General features: G+C 46.5%; 1 protein-coding gene across 1 annotated transcript in view; it reads left to right on the top strand.

The window, feature by feature from the left end:
- LOC122924806 (von Willebrand factor A domain-containing protein 5A-like) overlaps positions 1-26,674 on the top strand; it is a 274,200-nt gene that overhangs the window by 76,328 nt on the left and 171,198 nt on the right. The window contains exons 3-4 of the mRNA XM_044276248.1: positions 7,429-7,631; positions 12,731-12,953. Coding sequence (XP_044132183.1) covers positions 7,429-7,631; positions 12,731-12,953 — 426 coding nt within the window. The remainder of the gene's footprint in view (positions 1-7,428; positions 7,632-12,730; positions 12,954-26,674) is intronic.

Here is a 26,674-nt window from a genome sequence, read left to right on the forward strand (position 1 = left end):
TCATTACCAAGTTAATGCATTGCAGACTGTGCTGGGACTTAACAAAAGTTAACCCTTAAGGACTCTGGTCCAAATTCTGTGAACATTCACTAAAAAAGGGGGGAAACAGGTGAAAGTCCAAAAAAAACGCACAGTGTGAACACACCGACTCGTGTAACATATAAAAACATATATTGTACAAAACCAAAACAGCCTTCACCTTAATAACAGTATTTTTAACAGTATTTTTTCTGCTTAGGACATTGGTGCCACGCTTAGTAATCTTGTTATGCAGGAGAGAACCACTAATAATGATAATGGCACCAAGAACTGGGGACCAAATGGACAGACACAAGAAAAGGAATGGGGGGGGGGGGAAGGGGAGACAGTGAGAAAGAATAGACACGCAGGAATGATACACATAAATGCACATATTTATATGTAAATGAACATATTTGTTATTGGTATATGTACATCAATTCCTTTTTCAGGTTAAGGCCATATGGAACTCTAGTGTTCAGCCTGAAGATCCAAAACGCCTCCCGTAGGAGGAGTTTCTTGCGGTGGTCACCACCTCTCTTAGGGGCAAATACCCTCTCTATCGCGAAGGCTTTAAAGCCCCTTACTTGACGATCATGTATTTGTATAAAATGTCTAGCTACATTCGAAATATTAAGTGCATTAGGGTTGCTTATATAATTTAAATGTTCCAGAAGGCGATTCCTGAATCTTCGGATCGTACTTCCAACATACATTAAGTCGCAATCCTTGCACTGTATAATGTATACCACTCCTGCAGTGTTGCAATTAATATAGCTTTGTATTGGAAAGCTGCAGGAGTGGTCAGATCTGTCAAAGGACTTGGAGGGGGTGGCATAGATGCAAGTCTTGCAGGGATTGCCCCCGCATTTGGAAAAGCCCTTGTATCTGAGCCAACTAGACTTCATGCTGGCTCCCATCCTATTGGCCGTGAAGAGGGATGGGGACAGCGAGCAGGACAATGTAGTGGCTTTTCTGGAAACAATTTTGAGACCTGATTTCAGGGCATTATATAATATTTCGTCATCATACAGAATAGGCAGACAGCCCTTAATGATGGAGCTGATTTTATTGAACTCCTTGCTATATGCCAGCGATAACGTTGGTACATTGTCCTGGTCACTGTTCCCATACCTCTCCATCCTCCTGGATGGGGTATCCCGTTTGCCTCCTGCTGCTATTTTGCCAAAAAGCATTTCCCCTCTATTTTTTCTCCGTGCAATAGCTCTGCCCCTCTCTAGCATCCAGGTGGGGTAATTTCTGGCTTTTAATCTGACATCTACCTTATTAAATTCCTCATCCAGAAGTGCAGGGAGACTGCAGTTCCTGGCTGCTCGTATGTATTCCCCAACGGGGATCGCCCTGATGGTGTGTAGGGGATGATGGCTCCTGGCATTCAGGATGGAATTTCCGGCCACCTCTTTTCTATATGTTCGGGTGTGCACCACTTCACCTGGGCAACCTCGGAGCGTCAGGTCTAAGAAATTGATAGTGGTCTCACCGAAGGCACATGTGAAACGTAGGTTGTAATTATTCGCATTAAGGTACATCTGGAGGTCCGGGACGGCAGATACACCGCCCGCCCAAATCATGAGCAGGTCATCGATGTATCTGCCGTACCAGACCAATCCAACCCCAAAAGGGTTGTCCACATTATATATGAATTTTTCTTCCCAGTATGCCATGGTTAAATTCGCCAGCGAGGGCGAAAATTTCGCCCCCATTGACACTCCGCGTGTCTGTAAGTAGTGCACACCGTCGAACATAAAGTAATTGTGAATAAGCAAGAAGGCTGTGACCTCACACACGTAATCAATATAGTTGGGGCCACATCCCGTATACCTATGGAGATGGTATTCCATGGCCATCAGGGCGACCCCGTGGGGGATGGAGGGGTACAGAGCTATAACATCCGCCGTGATCCATATATAGTTGGCTTCCCATTTTAGGCTGTACATGGCTCTTAATACGTCTGATGTATCCTTAAGGAAACCCGGCGTGCGCCTGACAAGTGGCTGGAGGATGTTGTCCAGCCAACTGCCCAGGCGCTCCGTCAGGGATCCCATGCCAGACACTATGGGGCGAAGAGGGGGGGGGGTGGACACCCTTGTGGATCTTCGGCAGAGCATGCATAATTGGGGTCACGGGCGCATCCACACACAGGTACCTATATTCTGTTTCTGTAAAAATGCCCATGTCTCTTCCTTTTTGTATTAGAGACATATACTCAATCATGTATTCACTGAGTGGGTTACTAGTTAATATTCTGTATGTGGATGCGTCCGTTAACATGTCCCGCATCTGGCCGCCATATAGATCCTTGTCCATGATGACCACCGCCCCCCCCTTATCCGCCATCTTGATAACTATTTCACTACATTGCTGTAGTTCCATGAGGGCCTGAAAATGGGAGTGGCCTAAATTATCTGGACATTTGGTAACCTTAGTTTCCTTTTGGATTCTTTCCAACTCCTTTTCCAATGTGCCCTGAAAAATGTCCATGCTACTTGTGCGCGACATTACCGGATAAAATTTAGTATTGCGAGTTTGTAATCTCATGACAGGTCTGGCTGACTCCACGATTCCCTGTTCCTCCTGAAGACCCGCAAGACAGCATAGAGACAGCTGTTCTTTGAACATTAAATCCTTATAGGAATTTTCCTCATAAGTCTCTATCTGTACTGGCGGGTGTTCAGGAGGGGCAGGGATATCATGGAAGTGCCGAGATACTGTAATGTTGCGCACAAATTTTGTTAATATTCAACATTGTGGAGAACATATCAAAATGCGCAGATGAGGCAAAATTGAGACCAAGAGACAACACATATTCCTGATCTTTGCTTAGTTTTATACTAGACAGGTTCACAACATTTAAGTGGTCAGAGCTTACTTTTGTCTGGTCTGGAGCCGGGTGGATCTTGGATGCGGTAGTCTGGTGTCTCCGTCCGGCTCTCCCTCTGCGTTTTTTGGTGTATTCACCATTTCCCTCTTATCTCTTTCATTTTTAGATTTTTTATAATATGACGCTGTATTAACCCTCTCTGGTGAGGCCAGCGGAACGGAAGCACCAGACTCCGGATCAAAGGTCCCGGCTACATTGGAATAATCTGACACCTCCGTGTCTGAAGAGAAACTAACTCTTGATACTCTTTTGTGTGGTTTGGACTTCTTGCGGTTTTTTAAAATAGATTTCGGCGTGGAGTAAAGGTTCTCCCGTCTTCCCCATTCATAAACTTGGTTGGTCGTATAATCATGAAGGTCTCGCTGGTATTTAGAATGTTTGTATTCCATTATAGTGTCCTCCAGTTTATTAATTGAAGCCTTGGTGTCCTCCTCCATGGATAAGAACTCCGTGTTGCTGTTAAACTTTGTGAGCTTGTCTTTACATAATTGGATATCCTGTTGTAGGCCAGTCAGTTTCTCATTTTCTGAATCCACAATGAGCTTCATTAGCTTCAGAGAGCACTCTGACAAAATATCGTTCCATTTGCAGACAAAGTCCTCTGAAAAAACTGTGGTGGGTATTTTTTTAATTCTTAACCCACGCGGAATCATGTTCTTTTCCATGTATTTGGTGAGCGTGGTACAGTCCCACCAGACCCGAGTCTCCTGATTTAGCAAACGTTCCAGGTTGTTCATTAGACCTTTTAAATCCAGGTCCCTGGTGCCAATCATATCCTCCGCTGAGAAGACTGAGTCCGCTTTTAACTGTCGGTCTTGTGAGCTGTGAAAGGCCATGATGGGCAGGTGCGTCTGTGTAACTTTCTGTGGCAGTCCGCAAAATAACTCGTCCAATGAAGCAATATAAGTATTGTTGGTACTGATAATTTTCGGGAACTGGGGGCGTTGCACGGAAAAACCACTTGGGAAACAGAGAGAAAAACTTAAATCCAGCTCACCTCCCAGTTAGTATAATCCCGATTCTGAAACCCTAGGGGAGTGACCCCGTCGCAGGCTGCAGGTAATTTGGAAGAAGGTCTCAGATTCAAGTAGGGTCCACTATTAAAATCGCTTCTTTATTTGGACATCATACAGACATGACAGACTGCCACACAGGACAACAGATTGTGGTTGACGCGTTTCGGGTACTAAGACCCTTAGTCGTAATGTTGTTGCACAGTGAGATACCCCAATATAAAGGAAAAAGATAGCCATTCCCCCCTACAATCCATGGGAGGCGGCATTGATCCCATTGGTCGTCTCACTGTGCATCACACCCTAGTTGCCACCCATTCATTACCAAGTTAATGCATTGCAGACTGTGCTGGGACTTAACAAAATTTAACCCTTAAGGACTCTGGTCCAAATTCTGTGAACATTCACTAAAAAAGGGGGAAACAGGTAAAAGTCCAAAAAAACGCACAGTGTGAACACACCGACTCGTGTAACATATAAAAACATATATTGTACAAAACCAAAACAGCCTTCACATTAATAACAGTATTTTTTTGCAGTATTTTTTCTGCTTGGGACATTAGTGCCAAGCTTAGTAATCTTGTTATGCAGGAGAGAACCACTAATAATGATAATGGCACCAAGAACTGGGGACCAAATGGACAGACACAAGAAAAGGAATGGGGGGGGGGGGGGAAGGGGAGACAGTGAGAAAGAGTAGACACGCAGGAATGATACACATAAATGCACATATTTATATGTAAATGAACATATTTGTTATTGGTATATGTACATCAATTCCTTTGAATACTGCTAAAAAATACTGTTATTAATGTGAAGGCTGTTTTGGTTTTGTACAATATATGTTTTTATATGTTACACGAGTCGGTGTGTTCACACTGTGCGTTTTTTTGGACTTTCACCTGTTTCCCCCTTTTTTAGTGAATGTTCACAGAATTTGGACCAGAGTCCTTAAGGGTTAAATTTTGTTAAGTCCCAGCACAGTCTGCAATGCATTAACTTGGTAATGAATGGGTGGCAACTAGGGTGTGATGCACAGTGAGACGACCAATGGGATCAATGCCGCCTCCCATGGATTGTAGGGGGGAATGGCTATCTTTTTCCTTCATATTGGGGTATCTCACTGTGCAACAACGTTACGACTAAGGGTCTTAGTACCCGAAACGCGTCAACGCCAATCTGTTGTACTGTGTGGCAGTCTGTCATGTCTGTATGATGTCCAAATAAAGAAGCGATTTTAATATGGACCCTACTTGAATCTGAGACCTTCTTCCAGATTTATTAATACTAAACTCAAATTTTGGCTCAAATCTACACCTGACTATAGCAGCTGCAGAAGGAAGTGCCATAGTGATTCATCCTCCTTTCTTTACCTATGACTACAGTTTTCCAGTCCAATATACTGTACTTAAACGTATTGTATCAATCAGTAGTTTGAAGAGGTCGTGGTGCTCCAGTGAGTGCTGCAGCCCCTTCCTAGACCAGTGATGTCGCGTTCATCGGTCACATAGTCTACGTGCAGCTCATTCCATTCCAGTGAATCGGCCTTGGATGAAATACAAAGCACAGCTGCTATACAGCGTACGGTACCAGGGGTGTAGCTAAAGCCTCATGGACCCTGGTGCAAGAATTCAGTTTGGGCCCCCCTTCCCTCAGTGCTTTGTGGACAGGGGCAGGGAAGCACGTGGCCTTCATGCTGCCTGAGGCAAAAATGGAAATGGCACCTCCCCCCCTCAATGCCAAATTCTTGATCTAACCCCTTCCCTCCAGCCACAGGTATAACTTGCCCAGCATGCACTTTCTATAATATCAATGTCGTCTTATGCTCCACAAGGGTCTTTGGGCCTCCTCAGGCTCCTGGGACCGGTAGAGACTGCTACCTCTGCACCCCCTATAGCTACACCCCTGTACGGTACTGTGCTTGGTACACATGTAGCAGGGGTAACACTCAAACACTTAACTCACATTTCATTATCTCATTGTGTTATCTTGAAACAAAAGCCATTGAAAAGCAATTGCTTAACGCATTTAGTTAACTTTAGTTTAGTTAACACATCTCATAAAGAATTGTCTTAACCCTACTACATCCCTATGTTGTGAGGAGACAGGCTCTTAAAACAGCTGATCGTCAGGGGTGCCGAGAGTGGGAGCCCCACCAATCAAATATTGATGGCCTATCCTAAGGAAAGGCCATCAGTATAGTACTTCTGGAAAACTCTGAAAACTCATGAGCAATGTAATATTGGGGAAACTAAAAGACCAGAATAGTGCACGTTATCAGTTGTGTCCAGCCATTTTTTTGGCTGTTTTTGCAGAGACAGACACAATGTCGTGCGCTATGTGGACAGGTCCAGCGTCTACGGACTGATGGCACCAAACAGAAAAGCGTAGCATGCAGTTTGTTTTTATCTGGCGCAGTTTGACATCACAGCTGATGCGCCAGAAGAAAATGAATGATCATCAATTCTAGCTTCAATTTTCCCCTCGCGTTTTCTGCACCATGCCGAAGAGAAACTGAGCCAGATTGCCAGACGTACAGTATGTGAAGGAGCCATTAAATACAACCCTGATGAATAAAACTATTAGTTTCTCTTCCCAAATAGCTGCAATAACAAAAGGCTTTTCAAAGTACAGATGGGTCCTTCCTTACATTTTTTACATTATTTTCTTGACATGTATTTTTTTTCCTTTGTGCTTGAAAAATCCTGAGATGTGTCATGCGAGAAACAAAAAAACTATTTGCGTTACATTGCAAATAACACGAATATATATTTTTTTCAAACCTCACTCATCTCGTAATATCTCAAGAAAGAGAAAAGGTAAGAGGGGCACAACAAAAATGTACAAAACTAAAAATAAATCAGAAATAATGCAATGCAGAGTGTTATTTTAATCACCTATTCTCAGGATAAATCATCAATAGGAGATCACGGGGTCCGACTCCTAGCACCCCCGCTGATCAGCTGTTTGAGCACCACCGCGCTCAATGGAGCTTCAAAGGACGCCTCCTCACAGCTTACTAAGCACAGTGCAGTCCGTGATAGCGGTTATGCTTGGTATCGCAGCTCATCCCTATTCACTTGTATGGAACTGAGCTGCGCCTATACCATGTCACCAATGAACATGACGCCACATGGCCTAGGAAGAGGCCTAAGTGTTCTGGAAGCACCATGTCCTCTAAGAACAGCTGATCAGTGTGGGTACCAGAAGTCAGACGGAAACCAAACTGATATTGATGACCTGATCCTATGAAAATTAAGGAAAACCCCTTTTAAAAATTAAATAAGTAAACACAAAAGACTAAACCGTTGCTGGGGTCTCATTCAGGCTACAAAGTCATAGTAGTGCCCTGTGCCCCTGCCTAACTCACCTTTGCCTTGACTAGTATGGGACATGGTATATGTTATTTACGTTATATTAGGCACTCAATCCTATCAAGAACATTACAGGTGGTTGATGCACATATTACTTCTTCAATTTCTTTGGGTCATTCAGTTCCTCTCAAGGGGATCTCTGTTGACGTCCAGGTGAAAGGCTTTGTGGCTGATGTGTCTGCTACGCTCCAGTACAAGAATGAGGAGGAGAAGGCTGTGGAGGCCATCTTTGTATTCCCCATGGATGAAGACTCAGCTGTCTACAGCTTTGAGGCCAAAGTAGAGGGAAAGACCATTGTAGCCGATCTCCAGGAGAAGAAACAGGTAATTTGTTGGTGCTTTTGAGGATATAATGAAAAGTGTAACAGTGGCAACTAATGGTACCCATACGCATAAGAGAACACCAATTGCAGCTAAAGACACAGATTGCAGTAATTCTAACCAATTATCTTATGTGTATGGGGTGTTCCAAGTCTCCCTGGACAGGAGATATCATGGGAAAGAAGCATCAAGCATGCTAAATTTCAATATGTCCAATCCTTTGTTCTCAAAGAGCATAAAGTCCCCTTAACAAGGGACGAGAATCTGCCATATAATTGCTAACAATCATTCATAGGGACTTTCATTTAGCAATTATTTGGAAATGTAAAGGTCCCTTTAGACGGGATGATACAGCCGTCGATTGTCGGGAGGGAAGTGTTCACTCCCTGGAAGCACCTGCTTGTCAGCAGAGAAGACGGCCACATTTACATGCAACGATCTCCTCCATGGTATTGGGAGGAGCAAACGCTAATGCCATGGCTCGTTGTTTGCTGACAGCAGAGCCGGTTTACACAGCACAATCTGGCTAATGACGATTCTTGTGTCCACATGAATGATCTATTACCCGAGTAATTGTCAGATACTCGATCATAAGAGTTCCTATGAACGCTCGTTAGCGATTTATCTGGTGGTCTCTCGGCCCGTATAAAGAGCCCTTAGGCTACCTCAGAGGTGTCTGGCAGAGGCTTAATCCCCTCCCCCCATTGAAAACATGTACACATGGTCAAACCAAGCATGCATGTGTTTGAGGAGTCAAGAGGAATAGCTGCAGCCGCTTAAAGGAATATTTCCGGGATTTTGATATAGCTAAAGAGATTTGGTCAAACGTAAAATATTGAAATAGTCTAGTGTTTATGGCCCTGTCTTCTTTCAAGATGATTCCTGGGAACAGGATATTCTTGTCATGGTCATACCTCCGAATCAGATCCTGGCCGCCATTCGCACCAGCCTGACCTCTCCCCTGGGTGAGCAGATTTTGGCGGCTCAATCTGGTGCTCCCTCTGGGAGACCCAACGGCAGGTGTTTTGTGCCTGAGGAGTTGCGCACTCGGTTGTTGCGAACCTACCATAACTCCAAGGCCGCGGGGCATCCTGGAAAGAATCAGCTGTCCTGGGCTGTTTCACGTCTGTTCTGGTGGCCTTCCCTACGTTCCGACATCGCCGCATATGTAGCGGCATGCTCCGTTTGTGCCCAGAGTAAGTCCCCTCGGCACCTTCCGTTGGGCCTTTTGCAACCCATAGCCACCGGGGAGCGTCCATGGTCACACCTGGGGATGGATTTCATTGTGGACCTCCCTGCATCCCGAGGCCATACGGTCATTCTCATGATAGTGGATCGGTTTTCCAAAATGTGCCACTGTGTTCCTCTCAAGAAGTTACCCTCTGCACAAGAGTTGGCCTCGATTTTTGCCAGGGAGGTCTTCCGGTTGCACGGTTTGCCCAAGGAGATTGTGTCGGATCGGGGGAGTCAGTTTGTGTCCAGGTTCTGGCGCGCCTTTTGCTCCCAGTTGGGGATTCATCTCTCTTTCTCCTCGGCCTACCACCCTCAGTCCAATGGGGCCGCAGAACGATCCAATCAGGCCTTGGAGCAATTCCTTCGTTGCTATGTCTCCGATCACCAAGACAATTGGGTTGACCTCCTGCCTTGGGCTGAGTTTGCCAGGAACACGGCGGTGAACTCTTCCTCTGGGACGTCTCCCTTCATGGCCAATTATGGGTTCCAACCTGCCGTGTTACCGGAGGTATTCTCTCCCCAGGATATTCCGGCTGTGGAGGATCACCTTTCCGTCCTACGTGCTTCTTGGGTACAGATCCAGAGGTCCCTTGAGGTCTCTGCGCAGCGCCAGAAACTCCAGGCTGATCGCAGACGAGCGCCCGCTCCTTCCTACCAGGTCGGAGACCGCGTATGGTTGTCCACCCGCAACCTCAACCTTCGAGTGCCCACTCCCAAGCTGGCGCCTCGCTTTGTTGGTCCCTTCCGAGTGCTTCGCAGGGTAAACCCGGTAGCCTATGCCCTTGCGCTTCCTCCTGGCATGCGGATCTCCAACGTGTTTCATGTCTCCCTGTTGAAGCCACTGGTGTGTAATCGTTTCACTTCCTCGATTCCTCGGCCTCGTCCGGTCCAAGTGGGCAATCGTGAGGAGTATGAGGTGAGCAATATCCTGGACTCACGCCTGGTCCGCGGCCGGGTGCAGTTTTTGGTCCATTGGCGTGGTTATGGTCCAGAGGAGCGTTCCTGGGTTCCCTCCGCAGATGTCCATGCTCCTGTCTTGCTCCGAGCCTTCCACGCACGCTTCCCTCAGAAACCGTTCCTTACTCCGCGGAGGAGGGGCCCTTGAGGGGGAGGTACTGTCATGGTCTTACCTCCTTGCTGTTCCCTTCGTTTGACATGTGCTGGCGGCCATCTTGGTTTCTGGGTTTTCTTGTAGCCTCCCACCCTGCGGCTCCTCCTTCCCACTGGGAGGAGCTGGATGCCTAGCTCATATATATAGGAGGTCTGTGGCTTCAGTTCCTTGCTTGGTCCTCCTGTGTTCACATGCTTCCAAGACTGCTGCTGCTTCTGGTTCCTGATCCTGGCCTCGTCTGACTACCCCGTTGGTTCCTGATTCCGGCTTCGTCTGACTACCCCGTTGGTTCCTGATCCTGGCTTCGTCTGACTACCCTTCTGGTTCCTGACCTCTGTCTCCGCAAGACCCTGCTTCGGTTTAGCCATCCGTTTGGACTTTGCTTACGGCTTGCTCTTCAATAAAACCTTCTTATTTTCCACTTATCTCTTGTTGTACGTCTGGTTCATGTGGTTCCATGACAATTCTATACTCAAAACAAACCTTAAAATTGACTTGCCTAGCAATTCCGAAAAAATCATGTTTTGTTTAAGCCTCCTATATGATACTATAATGTAGAGGAGACCTCTACTCTCTGCTGAACTGTGTGCCGTAAACGTGAACACTGTCCTATATCTCATTCAGTTGGTTGGGTACAACCTGGGGTCAGTACTGTGTATGTAGAGCCATATTAATATACTGTGCATCCTACAATGCAAATCAACAAAGCATGTTCTGTGCAGACACTGACCTAGCAGGGAATGAGGGGAAGTAAGCACTTAGTAGCTATGGAATAGTGAATAGTGTATGAGCTTTATTTATCAGAACAAGTAGCGTATTTGCAAAGTTGCTAAACTTTATGTTAATGTGAGCATGATATTCAAACATGAAAAAATAGTTCCAAAGTAAGAACTGATTTCAGCAAATTAAATGTTAAAAAGCCTGGAATTTTCTGTTCTATCCCGTTAGGATACTGCAATGTGAAAAAAATAAATAAAATGCTACATACCTTGATATATGTGTAATCGACTGCATTACATGCGATGCTGGAAGTGATCACCGTTTTCTGCCAGACACATTTAAACTCAGCACTCCATGTTCCTGATTGTATCAGCAGGCATATCGGATGGGAATAAAAGAAACCTCATGGTGGATGTTTTCCTTCAAATGTTCCACAGTGCCAAGCATGCTCTGAAAGATTTTTCTTTTCAACTGTGTTGGCTAAAGTTCCTTTGAAATTACCCTGTCGCTGAAAAAGGACTTTAAGGGGTTGTCCGGATTTAGAGCTGAACCTGGACATATCTGTCACGGACGTTCCCGTCGCAGGTACCAGGAGATCAGAGAGACTGGAAACACAAGGGTTTAATTGACAAGTTCCTTGTGGATCTTATTGAGTCTGTGTTTTGGTTAATGCCACACCCCTTGCTTCAGGTGTTGCTTGTTGGTAATTAACCTTCCCCATAAGTAGCCGCTTCTCACTCTTGGAGGTGCAGTTTATAGATTTTCTTCCTGTCTTCTTACTAGCTGGTCGGCTGTACTCTGTGGTGCTTATGGAGTTGCCAGTTTTCTACTTTCATATAAGTCTTGTATTTTCTTATTGTATTGTTTTTGTTATATTCCCTGTTGTTTGTATCTGGGCCTGAGACAGAGACTTCCATTCGTCCATCTGGGGAGGAATGGGTTGTCTCTGGTCCTAACCTTATTCCAGGGCCTTATAGGGAAATAAGGTTCTAGGTATCCTGCATATGAATATTCCTACCTTCAAGGTCTATTCATATTGATAGGTAGTTAGGGCCCGGATTAGGGTTGTTTAGGAGGTGACCTGTTCCTTCCCTAGTTTCCAGGCCCAGTTACTGTTCCCCTTCCCTCCTGTGTTCAGTAGGGAGTTTCCCCCGTCCCCACACTGATCGTGACAATATCCCCATCCTCGCCTCTCCGGCCCCTCTTGCCCTGCGCTGAATCGCTCAGGGCAAAGGTTTTAATTTGGAGTTTCGGTAACGTACCAGGCTCTCCATAGGGGCTGCTAGCTGGAGGCTTCCGGCAAGCAGTGAGCCCGGTGAAGGAGCATGGCAGCAGTAAAGCCTACCCATTACAGCCGGTGATGTCACCGGGAAGCCTCCGCCCAGCAGTGTGCCGATATAAACATTTCTGCCATGCTCCATTCCCATGTGTGACACGTTGCTCCATCTTGCTGGAAGTAATGCTCCGTTAACTCACTACCATCTAGTCCAATGATTCACAAACTGTTCAAAAATGTTTAGGTACACATTTTACCATGAAGATACACTGCTCAATACAGTACACCACCATCCTGATGATAAGTCGAGTGACTAAGTGAAGAGGTACAGGGGTGTGCACCAGGAAGTCAAACATCACAATGGCTGTGACGCTGGGGCATCCCTACTTGTTCGACGCTCCGTATACACTGAGGAGCACATTGCCTGTTTAGTCAGATTGCTTAGCCCTAGTGAGAGTTATTACAGAATATTTATATTTGGCCTTTTTTGAGTGAATCTTCCTGTAGAAAGATATTAAACATTATATTAGAAAAACATTCTCTGGTGGTATGATGCTTTACTGAGAAAGTGGGTCAAGGAGTTAAAAACAATAGTTCCCATAATGTAAATCTTAAATCAAGCTCTGTGCAGACCCTGAACCAGCAGAAATTACTGGAAAATTTAATCTGTGAAGTCTGTAAACTATATACCGTATAATAAACCCATCTAGCCAGATCTTGATGAGTTATAGCATAGCCCTCTTCTCCTTCCTCTTCCTCCAGGCTCATAAGACCTACGATGAGGCCATCAGCCAAGGCCAGCAGGCTTTTCTTCTGGAAGAAGACGAGAGCTCTGCTGATGTTTTCCGCTGCAATGTTGGGAACCTGCCACCTGGTCAGGAGGCTGAAGTGACATTAAAATATGTGCGGGAGCTTCCAGTCGAGGCTGACGGCGCTGTCCGATTTGTGCTTCCTGCTGTCCTCAACCCCAGATATACCCCAAAAGGTAAGGCAGTCAAGCTGACCCTCAAAAATTTTTAATTCTCTTATAAAGTAATTCACATGCATGCCTGCCATGTATGCACCATCCCAGCATGTGATATGGGTTCAACTGCAAGGGGTTTATCTTTTTCTACTCAGTCTTGCGCTCACCTTCAACTTAGGTTGCATATTGAGCATAAATCACACCCCAAAACAGTCCATGCACCTAAAATATACATTGTCACTACGTTTACATCACAGCCAATGAGATGCCACTCTGTTAACACATATCCTGCTCTAAAGTATCAAAAATGTAAAACTCGCATTGAGGGGCTATGGATTCTTAGAGCATACAAGAAGGAAACATTAAAGTTTCACGCTTTAATAGCAAAAGGTGCAGTGCTTACAAAATACTGTACAGAAGGAGACAGAATGACATACAAACTGTTATAAAATAATTGGATAAAAACAGCTAAAGGCCTAAAACCTGCAATCTTTAATCTCTTATGTTTCCTTGAGGGCAGGGGATGTAACAGATCCACATCTAGGTATCCAGTCTGGCCTCAGTCGTGTGAACCCCTTTATATTGAGTCAGTCATAGTGTAAGATCCTCACCTGCTTTGCACTCCAGGGCAGGGGCGTAGCGTGGGGGGGGCCGGAGGGGCCGTTGCCCCGGGCGCCAAATTGCAGGGGGCGCCAGGCATCCGAAATTTCAATGAGGGCTACGGGAGCCTATGGCTCCCGTCCCCTCCGTTATGCCCCATAGGCTTCAGGCCTAGTCCTGAAGCCTATAAGGCAGTAGAGGCGAGCGACGCAGGACTCGGTCACGATAACCTCACTGTGACCTCCTGCGTCGGGTCTCGCGAGATGACGCGATGACGCGGCGCAGGAAGGCACAGTGAGGCGTTCGTGACCGCCTGCGGCGGGAACAAGCGGGGATGGAGATAGTAGGTAAGTATTTTTTTTTTATGTTAACTTACCTAATTGCAGAGGCTCTGGCGGCAGTATGGGGGGTGGGAGAGGAGAGGAGAGGACTGGAGCAGAAAGGCTTCAGTGGCATGATTGGCACAGCAATAAGAGGGGCGATTATATTAGCAAAGAGGGGGGCCAGTACATTAATAACAGAGGGGCCATTACATTAATAACAAAGAGGGGGACATTATATTAGCAAAGAGGGGGGCCAGTACATTAATAATAAAAAGGGGGCCATTATATTAATAATAAAGAGGGGGGCCAGTACATTATTAATAAAAAGGGGGCCATTATATTAATAATAAAGAGGGGGCCATTACATTATTGTTATTAATGTAATGACCCCCTCTTCATTATTAATGTAATGACCCCCTCTTTATTATTAATGTAATGACCCCCTCTTCATTATTAATGTATTGGCCCCCTCTTTATTATTAATGTAATGACCCCCTCTTTATTATTAATGTAATGCCCCCTCTTTATTATTAATGTATTGGCCCCCTCTTTATTATTAATATAATGACCCCCTCTTCATTATTAATGTAATGACCCCCTCTTTATTATTAATGTATTGGCCCCCTCTTTATTATTAATATAATGACCCCCTCTTCATTATTAATGTAATGACCCCCTCTTTATTATTAATGTAATGGCCCCTCTTTATTATTAATGTATTGGCCCCCTCTTTATTATTAATATAATGACCCCCTCTTTATTATTAATATAATGACCCCCTCTTCATTATTAATGTAATGACCCCCTCTTCATTATTAATGTAATGACCCCCTCTTTATTATTAATGTAATGGCCCCCTCTTTATTATTAATGTAATGGCCCCTCTTTATTATTAATGTAATGGCCCCTCTTTATTATTAATGTACTGCCCCCTCTTTATTATTAATATAATGGCCCCTCTTTATTATTAATGTAATGACCCCCTCTTTATTATTAATGTAATGGCCCCTCTTTATTATTAATGTAATGGCCCCTCTTTATTATTAATGTACTGCCCCCTCTTTATTATTAATATAATGGCCCCTCTTTATTATTAATATAATGGCCCCTCTTTATTATTAATGTAATGACCCCCTCTTTATTATTAATGTAATGGCCCCTCTTTATTATTAATGTAATGGCCCCTCTTTATTATTAATGTAATGGCCCCTCTTTATTATTAATGTAATGGCCCCCTCTTCATTATTAATATAATGACCCCATCTTTGTTATGAATGTAATGACCCCCTCTTTGTTATGAATGTAATGACCCCCTCTTTATTATTAATGTAATGACCCCCTCTTTGCTAATATAATGGCCCCCTCTTTGTTATTAAAGAGGGGGCCAGTACATTAATAATAAAGAGGGGGCCATTATAATATACAGGGGGAATGAAAGCTATCTGTCTGGCTCTAGCTCAGTATTGGGGGGCAGCAGGATGACAGTGTTGAAGGAAGGAGAGCATGATAGTAAAGTGAGGAACCTAAATTTTTTTCGGTGAAACTCTGCAGAGACGAGAAGCGGCTGAAAGAAGTTATCATGGTGGTCTTATCTCTGAATGAAGACGTCGAGGAGAGTCTACATCACAGGAGACGTCACTGGATGTAACAGGTATGGTGCGGTATTCTACTGTAATAATAATGTCCATCCACATATCTGTTTCATGGTAGGGTTGGGGGAGAAGATTGAGAATTTGGCCCATACTGCCGCATTCTGGCCCCAGACTTCAGGTCACACTGTACGTGTTCAGAATTCTGGGGCCTCACACCCATCTACTACATTATCTGTACTCAGAGAGTTATCTCTGTGTTATCTGAGGTGTAACATAGGACTGCTAGTGATCTACTACAGTATCTGTTAAAAGTGGCGTGCCTGGGGTAGGCGCGGGGGGGGGGGGGGCGCAATTTTTGGCTTGCCCCGGGTGCTGGCAACCCACGCTACGCCACTGCTCCAGGGGAACCAAGAGGGGTCCTCGTGGAGTTGCGGGACAGGTTATGCGTGTCTCTGATGCACCAGCGCTGACCCCTTTGCGAGCCAGTGCGGAGATGCGTTCGCGTGGACATCGGAGGGGAGGACCGTCGGAGTCCCGGGGACAGAGTGGCCAGGCGAGTGACAAGACGCCGCGGCCAGGGTTGTCTCCGGTGTCTCCTGCGACTTCCGTTTCCGCATCTGGGTCCACGCGCTCGCATACTCGCGCTAAGTCAATCATGCGTCCGTGCGTACGCACGAGGGCAGGTTCGCAAAGGGATACACGGTCGCGAGTACGCGCTTCTTATGCACTTCGTCGACCAGTGGCGCATATTATACTGACTCACAAGAGCAAAGTGGATTAGGGAGCCAGCCATGTGTTAATCAACTTGTGATTGCCTTAGGCCTTGTACTCAGGTGCAGGGCAATTTGTTCACCTATGGTAGTGGACACTTGGCACCCTGGGATTGGTTAGCAGGCATTTAAAAGGAGGTCTCTCAGGGTGATCAGTGCCCACTGTTATTTTCCCTCAACCAGGTATAGGTCACAACTCCTAGTGACTGAAGACTGCCAGGAACTTTGTCCTTTACAGCGGACCCAAGATCTGGAGTGACTCGACTGCCAAGTGCACAGCATCATTCAGCACTGGTTGGGACTATTCCTGGAATCTCCTTGCCTGTTTTTTTGTTATTATTCCTTGTTACCAGCAAGTGTCCTGGACGTTTATGTTTCTGGTGAATAAACACCTTTTTGCTTTCATCACTGGTCTGTTTGTTGGTGCCTTGCATTACAGAACAGTGGGCCCAACTAACAGTTGCCATGGACAAGATCCAGCAGCAGCTGAATGAATTAACGGGAGCCGTTAACCTGCTGTTCCAACGACGCCCAAATATACCAGCAGCCGCTGCAGCGCAAATCCAAGAGCAACTGACAACTGTGATGGAGGAGGTTCAGCAGCTTATCCAGGGAGCCTCAGCACTACCCGTCACTATCGCAAGGCATCAAACAGAACCTAAGATCCCTCTGCCTGACCCCTTCACAGGAGAGCGACAGGAGTTCTTAAACTTCAGGGACTCCTGTCTCCTTTATTTCCAGTTACGACCGATGGCTTCTGGCACTCTCAGGCAGAGAATTGGGATTGTAATGTCACTGCTACGTGGAGACCCCCAACGTTGGGCATTTAACTTGCCTCAAGACCATACAGCTTTTTCGTCAGTGGATGCCTTCTTCGAGGCTATGGCTGTGATTTACGATGACCCGGATCGTACTCGCACCGCAGAGACCAATCTTGAGCATATTCAACAAGGCCGCCGCCCAGCTGAAGAATACGCTGCAGAATTCAGGCGATGGGCAGCTTTCACCACCTGGGGCGACGCAGCCCTACGCCATCGCTTCCGTTTGGGACTTTCGGATGCGGTCCGGGATCTTCTTTTTCAAGATGGTCGTGCAGTGTGGATGACTCCGGGAATACAGGTAACGGTGGGGGCTGATCATCGGGAGACCTTAAGCCTTTTTGTCCTTGACATGCCATCCACTCCCGTGATTTTGGGTCTCCCTTGGTTAAGGCTCCATAATCCAGTAGTGGACTGGCGCTCGGGTCTTATCTGTCAGTGGAGTACGGAATGCCTTACTAAGTGCATTCGTCCCGACCTGTCACTAGCCTCCATGGAAGTATTAAGTACTTTACCACAGCAGTATCATAATTTCCGAGATGTGTTCAGTCCTCAGGGGGCTGATGTATTACCTCCCCACAGGTCATATGATTGTCCTATAGACCTGTTGCCAGGCACCATGCCACCACGAGGGCATCTTTATAATCTCACTGGGCCTGAGGTTCAGGCTCAGCGGGAGTATATTAAAGAGAACCTTGAGAAGAATTTCATTCGTCCATCCACTTCCCCTGCTGGAGCTGGATTCTTCTTTGTGGAGAAGAAGGATGGAGGCTTGAGACCTTGCATCGATTATCGTGCCCTTAATCGGATTACGGTGAAGAATCGGTATCCACTGCCTCTGATTGATGATCTGTTTTCTCAGGTGGCAGGGGCCCGAGTCTTCACCAAACTCGATTTAAGGGGTGCTTATAATTTAGTTCGCATTAGAGAGGGTGACGAATGGAAGACCGCATTTAATACCAGAGACGGGCATTACGAGTATCTTGTGATGCCTTTCGGTCTCTGTAATGCTCCCGCGGTCTTCCAGGAGTTCATCAACGATGTTCTCAGAGATTTCTTGGATAGATGTGTTGTTGTCTATCTAGATGACATACTAATCTACTCCTCGGATCTGGTCTCTCATCGGAGACACGTGTGTCAGGTTTTCCAGAAGCTGAGGGAGAACCACCTCTATGCCAAACTTGAGAAGTGTCTGTTTGAGGTGAAGGAGTTGCCTTTCCTGGGGTACATTATCTCAGAAAAGGGATTGGCTATGGACCCATCCAAACTTTCTGCTGTCTTGGATTGGCCTCAACCTAAGGATCTTAAGGGGTTGCAGCATTTCTTAGGCTTTGCCAACTTCTACCGCAAGTTTATTAAGAATTTTTCTGCGATAGTAGTACCTCTCACCAACCTCACTAAGAAGGGAGCTAATCCTTCTAAGTGGACGAGAGAGGCAGTCAGAGCCTTTGAGACGCTGAAACAGGCCTTTTGCACGGCACCAATTCTTACTCATCCAGACACCTCCAGACCTTTTGTTCTCGAGGTCGATGCCTCAGAGGTCGGTGTAGGGGCGGTTCTCTCACAGTATTCTGGGGACCCCGAGAGGTTACATCCCTGTGCCTTCTTCTCTCGGAAGCTCTCTCCAGCCGAGTGTAATTATGATATCGGCAATAGAGAGCTTCTGGGAGTAAGATTGGCTTTTCAAGAGTGGAGACATTGGCTAGAGGGTGCAGAACATCCCATCACGGTTTACACTGACCACAAAATTTGGAGTATCTAGAGAGTGCCAAAAGACTCAACTCCCGACAAGCCAGGTGGGCATTGTTTTTCACCCGCTTCAATTTCCGCCTCACTTATAAACCAGGTTCCAAAAACGTGAAGGCAGATGCCCTGTCCCGCTGCTTCCCTGAGGCTGCTTCCGTCCTGGACTCTGAGCCAGAAACCATTCTCCCAACTAAATGTTTTCTTGCTGCCCTGGGGGCCGCAGAAGTAATGGAGGACTTGTCCTCTCTTCTTGAGCCCTCACAGGCAGAGAGTCCACCTGACAAACCCGAGGGTCGATGGTTCGTACCCATTAACCTTCGATTGGAGGTCATCCGACAGCTTCATGACTCAAAGTCTGCCGGGCATTTGGGTGTTAAAAAAACACTTGCCCTTGTTAAACGTCACGTGTGGTGGCCCAACATGTCCGTGGATGTTAAGGCCTATATCCAGGCATGTACTGTTTGCGCCAGATGTAAACCGTCCCAGTCTGCCCCTTCTGGGACTTTACTCCCACTGCCTATTCCCCAGGCTCCATGGACTCACATTTCCATGGATTTCATCACAGATTTGCCAAGGTCCTCTGGAAGTACGGTAATCTGGGTAGTGGTGGACCCTTTTAGTAAAATGGCCCATTTTATCCCACTCCCTGGATTGCCCTCGGCCAGAGAATTGGCAGATCTGTTCTTGAATCATGTCTTTCGATTACACGGAGCGCCAGATGACATTGTTTCAGACAGAGGAGTGCAATTCATCTCCCGCTTCTGGCGTTCTTTCTGCTCCCGATTGGGTATTAATTTGTCTTTTTCTTCTGGTTTTCACCCAGAGACCAACGGTCAGACGGAAAGGACTAACCAGACCCTGGAGCAATATCTCCGGTGCTTCGTGTCAGACTGCCAGGAGGAATGGGCAGCGTATCTACCCTTTGCGGAGGTGGCTTATAATAACTCTGAGCATGCTTCCACTAAGATGTCTCCGTTCAGGTGCGTGGGGGGCAGGGATCCAAGACTCTCTTCTTTGGCCGGACCCTCCACTGACTCACCGGTGGTGGATCAGTGGTTCAAGGATAGACGTCCCATTTGGTCGTCGGCCCAGCGGAATCTCCGCAGTGCGGTGGCGCAACAGAAGAAATTTGCTGATCGTCATCGCACCGTAGAGCAAAAGTTTAAGGTGGGAGATCAGGTGTGGGTCTCCACCCGGAACATTCCGCTGCGTCAGCCATCTTCCAAGTTGGGTCCTCGATTCATTGGCCCATACCCAGTGACACAAAAGATCAACCGAGTTACGTACAAGGTTGCTCTTCCACCGTCGATCCGAGGAGTGAACACCTTTCATGTTTCACTTCTCAAATCGGCAGCCGACTCCGCTCCCTTCATTCAGACCCCATCCCCGCTGGAGGTCCAAGGGGTACCGGAGTTCGAAGTGAACAGAATTTTGGACTCTCGTTTTGTCCAAAGGTCTCTTCAATACTTGGTGGACTGGAAGGGTTTTGGTCCAGAGGAGAGATGTTGGATACCTGCTCGCCAGGTGCATGCGGATGAGTTGGTGGCAGCCTTTCACCGGGATAATCCGGGGAAAGCTTGCTTGGAGTCTTCAGAGCCGCCTCCTCGAGGGGGGGGTAATGTAAGATCCTCACCTGCTTTGCACTCCAGGGGAACCAAGAGGGGTCCTCGTGGAGTTGCGGGACAGGTTATGCGTGTCTCTGATGCACCAGCGCTGACCCCTTTGCGAGCCAGTGCGGAGATGCGTTCGCGTGGACATCGGAGGGGAGGACCGTCGGAGTCCCGGGGACAGAGTGGCCAGGCGAGTGACAAGACGCCGCGGCCAGGGTTGTCTCCGGTGTCTCCTGCAACTTCCGTTTCCGCATCTGGGTCCACGCGCTCGCATACTCGCGCTGAGTCAATCATGCGTCCGTGCGTACGCACGAGGGCAGGTTCGCAAAGGGATACACGGTCGCGAGTACGCGCTTCTTATGCACTTCGTCGACCAGTGGCGCATATTATACTGACTCACAAGAGCAAAGTGGATTAGGGAGCCAGCCATGGGTTAATCAACTTGTGATTGCCTTAGGCCTTGTACTCAGGTGCAGGGCAATTTGTTCACCTATGGTAGTGGACACTTGGCACCCTGGGATTGGTTAGCAGGCATTTAAAAGGAGGTCTCTCAGGGTGATCAGTGCCCACTGTTATTTTCCCTCAACCAGGTATAGGTCACAACTCCTAGTGACTGAAGACTGCCAGGAACTTTGTCCTTTACAGCGGACCCAAGATCTGGAGTGACTCGACTGCCAAGTGCACAGCATCATTCAGCACTGGTTGGGACTATTCCTGGAATCTCCTTGCCTGGTTTTTTGTTATTATTCCTTGTTACCAGCAAGTGTCCTGGACGTTTATGTTTCTGGTGAATAAACACCTTTTTGCTTTCATCACTGGTCTGTTTGTTGGTGCCTTGCATTACACACAGATTATCGTTTGAGCCCTTAGTTCGGGTTTCAGAGCTATCCTTCTGATTCATTCTCCAAACCCCTTATATGTGACTGGAAAGTATATTAAATAAGGGGGTAAGTATTGTGAATATTGAATTGGCACTGTCACTTCATTCACCTCACTTTATGGGATGGGGGGTGTTGAATCTTGTAGAAGCCAGGGTGAAGTGTCAAAAGTCTCACTTTATTTTCCTCAAGAAAGCTCTGGGTCCTTTATCGCCATCTGCCAATAACAATGCCCTAGGCAGTCCAAAATAGATTTATTCTCTTTGTAAAAATAACCCTTTAGATGCCACATATGTACAGCCATGTTCCTATTCATTACAATGTCAAAACATTTAAGTGAACCCTTTGAGTTTTTCTGGAAAATTGTGACAATATATCATGGGTGAGATGAGTGATTGATGGTGAGAATTATGAAGCATGGTGAGACTTGATGAGGGTGAATGATAACAAGAATAATGAAGAATGACTGGACGGTGAAAATAATAGAGAATGAAGATGATTGATGTCAACAATGGTGGATCAAGGGGATGATGGTAAATAATGGTGTATGAATGTGAATGGATGATTAGAAATGATGAAAAAGGGAATTATGAGGATGAATAGGAGCAGATGATGATACAACAGAGAATAATCGATTACAATTATAGTGGATGAAGAGGATGATGGTGATGGAGTAGATTATGATAAAGGGGTGTCCATAGATGATTAGGATGATGACAATATGGGACTATGCTGGATGAAAGGTATGACAGAAAATGAGGGTTATGAAGATAAATGTTGATAAGACTAGAACAGTGGAATTTCATGAGGACTGGATAATGATTTTGGATAATGTTCATGATGAATGATTTCAGGGTTAATGCACAAAGAGCTGATAATATACATATACTGTAGATGTTATACTGAATCACGAATGATACATAACAGTAGTCACATCCTGTTGTGATCTACAATGCATTCAGGAAGTCTTATGACCCTTCTACTTTTTCACATTTTGTTATGTTGTGGCCTTGTGCTAAAATTAAAAAAATCAAGCCCCCCCCCATCATTCTGCACTCAATACTCAATAATGAGAAAGTGATAAAGTAATTTCTGTATTTTCTCCTATTCTTCTCTGCAGATCCTCAGTCAGGTTGGATGAGTACTGTCGGTGGACAGCCATTTTCAGGTCTATCTAGAGATGTTCGCTTGGGTCCAAGTCAGGGCTCTAGCTGGGCCACTCAAAAAGATTTGTAGAGTTGTCCCTAAGCCACTCCTGTGTTGTATTAGCTTTGTGTGTAGATCATTGTCTTGTTTGAAGGTGAACCTTCCTCCCAATCTGAGGTCCAGAGCACTCTGGATCAGGTTTTCATTAAGACCATCTCGGTACTTTGCTCCATTGAGCTTTTCCTCAATCTTGACCAATCTTCCTGTCTGATCCACTGAAAAACATTCCCATAGCATGATTCTGCCACCACCATTTACTGTAGGGATGGCATTAGCCAGGTGATAAGCAAATGCCTCGTTTCCCTCAGACATGAATGCCTGAATTAGAATTGAGACCAAAAAGGTCAATCTTGTTTCATCAGACCAGATAATCTTGTTTCTCACAGTCTGAGAGTCCTTTAGGTGCTTTTTTTGTAAACTCCAGGCAGCTTTCATGTGTCTTTTACTAAGAAGAGGCTTCTCTGCCATAAAGCCGAGATTTGTGGAGTGCTGCAGTGATGGGTGAACTTCTAGAAGCTCTCCCATCTGCACACAGGGTAAGGAGCTCAGCCAGAGTGACCATTGGATTTTTGGTCACCTCATTTACCAAGACCCTTCTCCTCTGATTACTTTGTTTGGTGGGGCGGCCAGCTCTAGGAAGAGTCCTGGTTGTTCCAAACTTCTTTCATTTTAAGAATTATGGAGGCCACTGCACCAACCAGGCTCTGGACGAGAGACAGGGGAAGGGTCACCTCCTAGCTAATCCCTGACCTCTTTCCTTGCACTGGTCAGCCCACATACAGACCTTGAAGGTAGGTGTGATGTGTCCTCCAGCCTGGGCTGACAATACCCTGAATTTCCTGAGATGGTGAAGTGGGGAAATAGGAGCAGCCTGCTCGCACAGAACCTGGATGGGAAAGATGACACAAAACAACCAAACTAGAAATGACACTTATCTTCCAGAGCAGGAACAGCCAGCCAACCTTCCCTCCTAGCTTCCCAGACCACAATGATTAGTATAATCCGCTCAGATCACTTGACTGGAGTGCCATTTAAACTAATGACTCCACCCAGTGCACCAGATGAGTCGCGGATCCAGCACGGCACCAAAACAAACACTAACTTCGTGCTGCTATCCTGGCGGACCTCCGCACATCGTCAGAGTGGGGCATGACAGTACCCCCCCTTCTACGGGGGACCTCCGGACACCCCGGACCAACCTTTTCCGGATGGGACCTATGAAAGGCCCTTACCAGTTGGCTGGCGTTGACATCTGACACTGGAACCCACATCCTCTCCTCAGGACCGTATCCCCTCCAGTGTACCAGGTACTAATGGGAACCCCGAAGAACTCTTGAGTCGAGAATCCTGGAGATCTCGAACTCCAAGTTTCCCTCGACTAGAACAGGAGGAGGAGGCAATGGCGATGGTTCCACCGGTTCTATCCTGGAAGAATCCTGATCAGTTTTATCCTAATGCATTCTGAATGGAGTGAAATCCGTTCAGGATGCATCAGGATGTCTTCAGTTCAGGACCGGAACGTTTTTTGGCCGGAGAAAATACTGCAGCATGCTGCGCTTTTTGCTCCAGCCAAAAATCCTGAAGACTTGCCGCAAGGCCAGATCCGGAACGAATGCCCATTGAAAGGCATTTATCCGGATCCGGCCTTAAGCTAAACGTCGTTTCGGCGCATTCCCGGATCCGACGTTTAGCTTTTTCTGAATGGTTACCATGGCTGCCGGGACACTAAAGTCCTGGCAGCCATGGTAAAGTGTAGTGGGGAGCAGTATACTTACCGTCCGTGCGGCTCCCGGGGCGCTCCAGAGTGACGTCAGGGCGCCCCACGCGCATGGATGACGTGATCACATGGCACGTCATCCATGCGCATGGGGCGCTCTGACGTCATTCAGGAGCGCCCCGGGAGCCGCACGGACGATAAGTATACTGCTCCCCCGCTCCCCACTACTACTATGGCAACCAGGACTTTAATAGCGTCCTGGCTGCCATAGTAACACTAAACGCATTTTGAAGATGGATCCGTCTTCAAATGCTTTCAGTTCACTTGCATTTTTCCTGATCCGGCGTGTAATTCCGGCAAGTGGAGTACACGCCGGATCCGGACAACGCAAGTGTGAAAGAGGCCTAAGATGGTCTAATATGACCCTTTGCCAAACTCTCGGCGACATACTTTCGCATGACCTCTCTTTCGGGTTGAGAGAGGTTGTAAAGCCGAGACTTTGGCAACTTAGCCCCCGGAATGAGATTCACTGGACAATCATAGTCTCGATGACGGGGCAATTCCTGAGCCCCACCCTCCGAAAAGACATCCGCAAAATCCGAGAGATACTGAGGTAAAGCCGTAATGGACACACCAGAGATAGAAGTGCCAAGACAATTATCCGAACAAAAATCGCTCCAACCAATGATTTGTCTCGCTTGCCAGTCTATAATTGGGTTATGTCTAGTCAACCATGGCAAGCCCAAAACTATAGGAGCTGGCAAATTCTTCATGACAAAACAAGAAATAATTTCAGCATGTGAATCACCCACCCTTAAATGAATCCCATGAACAATGTGAGTAAGGCTCCTTTGAGAAAGAGGGGAAGAATCAATTGCAAAAACACGAATCTCGTTCTCTAACGTGCAAGTACTTAGTCCTAGGTTTTGAAGAAAAAGAAAGTCAATTAAGTTTACCCCAGCACCACAATCAAGGAATACATCAACAAACACATCTTTTGACTCTAGCGCCACCATAGCTGAAAGGAGAAAACGGGAACTGCAGGGAGCTTGCATACCTGTCTGCTCCACCACACCATTCATACTACCAATTGTGAGGGAAGGTTTTTTTTTTTTTTCTTTTTCTCTTCCACCTGTGGTTTAACATAAGGACAAGAAAAAATAAAATGACCCCTCTTTCCACAATAGTAACATAGATTGTGCACCTTTCTAAAGTCTCTACTCAGAATGGCAAGATATCTGACCTAACTGCATGGGTTCCTCCCCTACCCCAGAGTTATAAGTAATACCAGTAGGTAAAACAAAACCACATGCAGGAGGGATCCCCTTCACGGAGGGACCCTTACATCTCTCTCTGATACGTCTATCCAACCGTATAGCCAAAGACATTGCATTCTCTAGAGTATCCGGATACTCATGAAAAGCCAGGGCATCTTTCAACCTTTCAGATAACCCCTGACAAAACTGACTACGTAAGGCGGGGTCGTTCCACCCCGACTCAGTAGCCCACCTCCTAAACGCTGTGCAGTAACCCTCTGCAGTATGTTTACCCTGTAGTAGGTTACGCAATTTCGATTCTGCGATCAAGACCCGATCTGGGTCATCATAAATCAATCCCGGGGTTTTGAAAAATTCCTCCACCAACCGGAGGGCTAGAGAACCGGGCGGCAGAGAAAAAGCCCAGGATTGCGCGTCCCCTTTAAGCAAAGACATGATGATACCAACCCTCTGATCTTCATTACCTGACGAAAATGGACGCAGTCGAAAGTACAATTTGCATGACTCTTTGAAGCGGAAAAAATCATCCGTACCCCCTGTCAATTTCTCGGGAAGAGCAACTTTAGGCTCCCCACCAATTTGACCTGTACCTGATGCCAGAACCCTCTGACACTGTGTGACCGAACTATTCAGATCCGCAACCTCTAGGGGTAAACCCTTCATGCGGTCAACCAGTGCATCAATTGACGCCATCACAAAAGCGCTGAGTAATGGCAGTCACAGTATGACGGATTATAATGTCACGGCGGGCGTGCACTCGGAATAACAGATAACGCACCAACCAGGCTCTGGGCGAGAGACAGGGGAAGGGTCACCTCCTAGCTAATCCCTGACCTCTTTCCCTGCACTGCTCAGCCCACATACAGACCTTGAAGGTAGGTGTGATGTGTCCTCCAGCCTGGGCTGACAATACCCTGAATTTCCTGAGATGGTGAAGTGGGGAAATAGGAGCAGCCTGCTCGCACAGAACCTGGATGGGAAAGATGACACAAAACAACCAAACTAGAAATGACACTTATCTTCCAGAGCAGGAACAGACAGCCAACCTTCCCTCCTTGCTTTCCAGACTACAATGATTAGAATAATCAGCTCAGATCACTTGGCTGGAGTGCCATTTAAACTAATGACTCCACCCAGTGCACCTGATGAGAGGCGGATCCAGCACGGCACCAAAACAAACACTAACTTCGTGCTGCTATCCTAGC

The sequence above is a fragment of the Bufo gargarizans genome, chromosome 1 (assembly GCF_014858855.1).
Source record: "Bufo gargarizans isolate SCDJY-AF-19 chromosome 1, ASM1485885v1, whole genome shotgun sequence".
Lineage (NCBI taxonomy): Eukaryota > Metazoa > Chordata > Amphibia > Anura > Bufonidae > Bufo > Bufo gargarizans.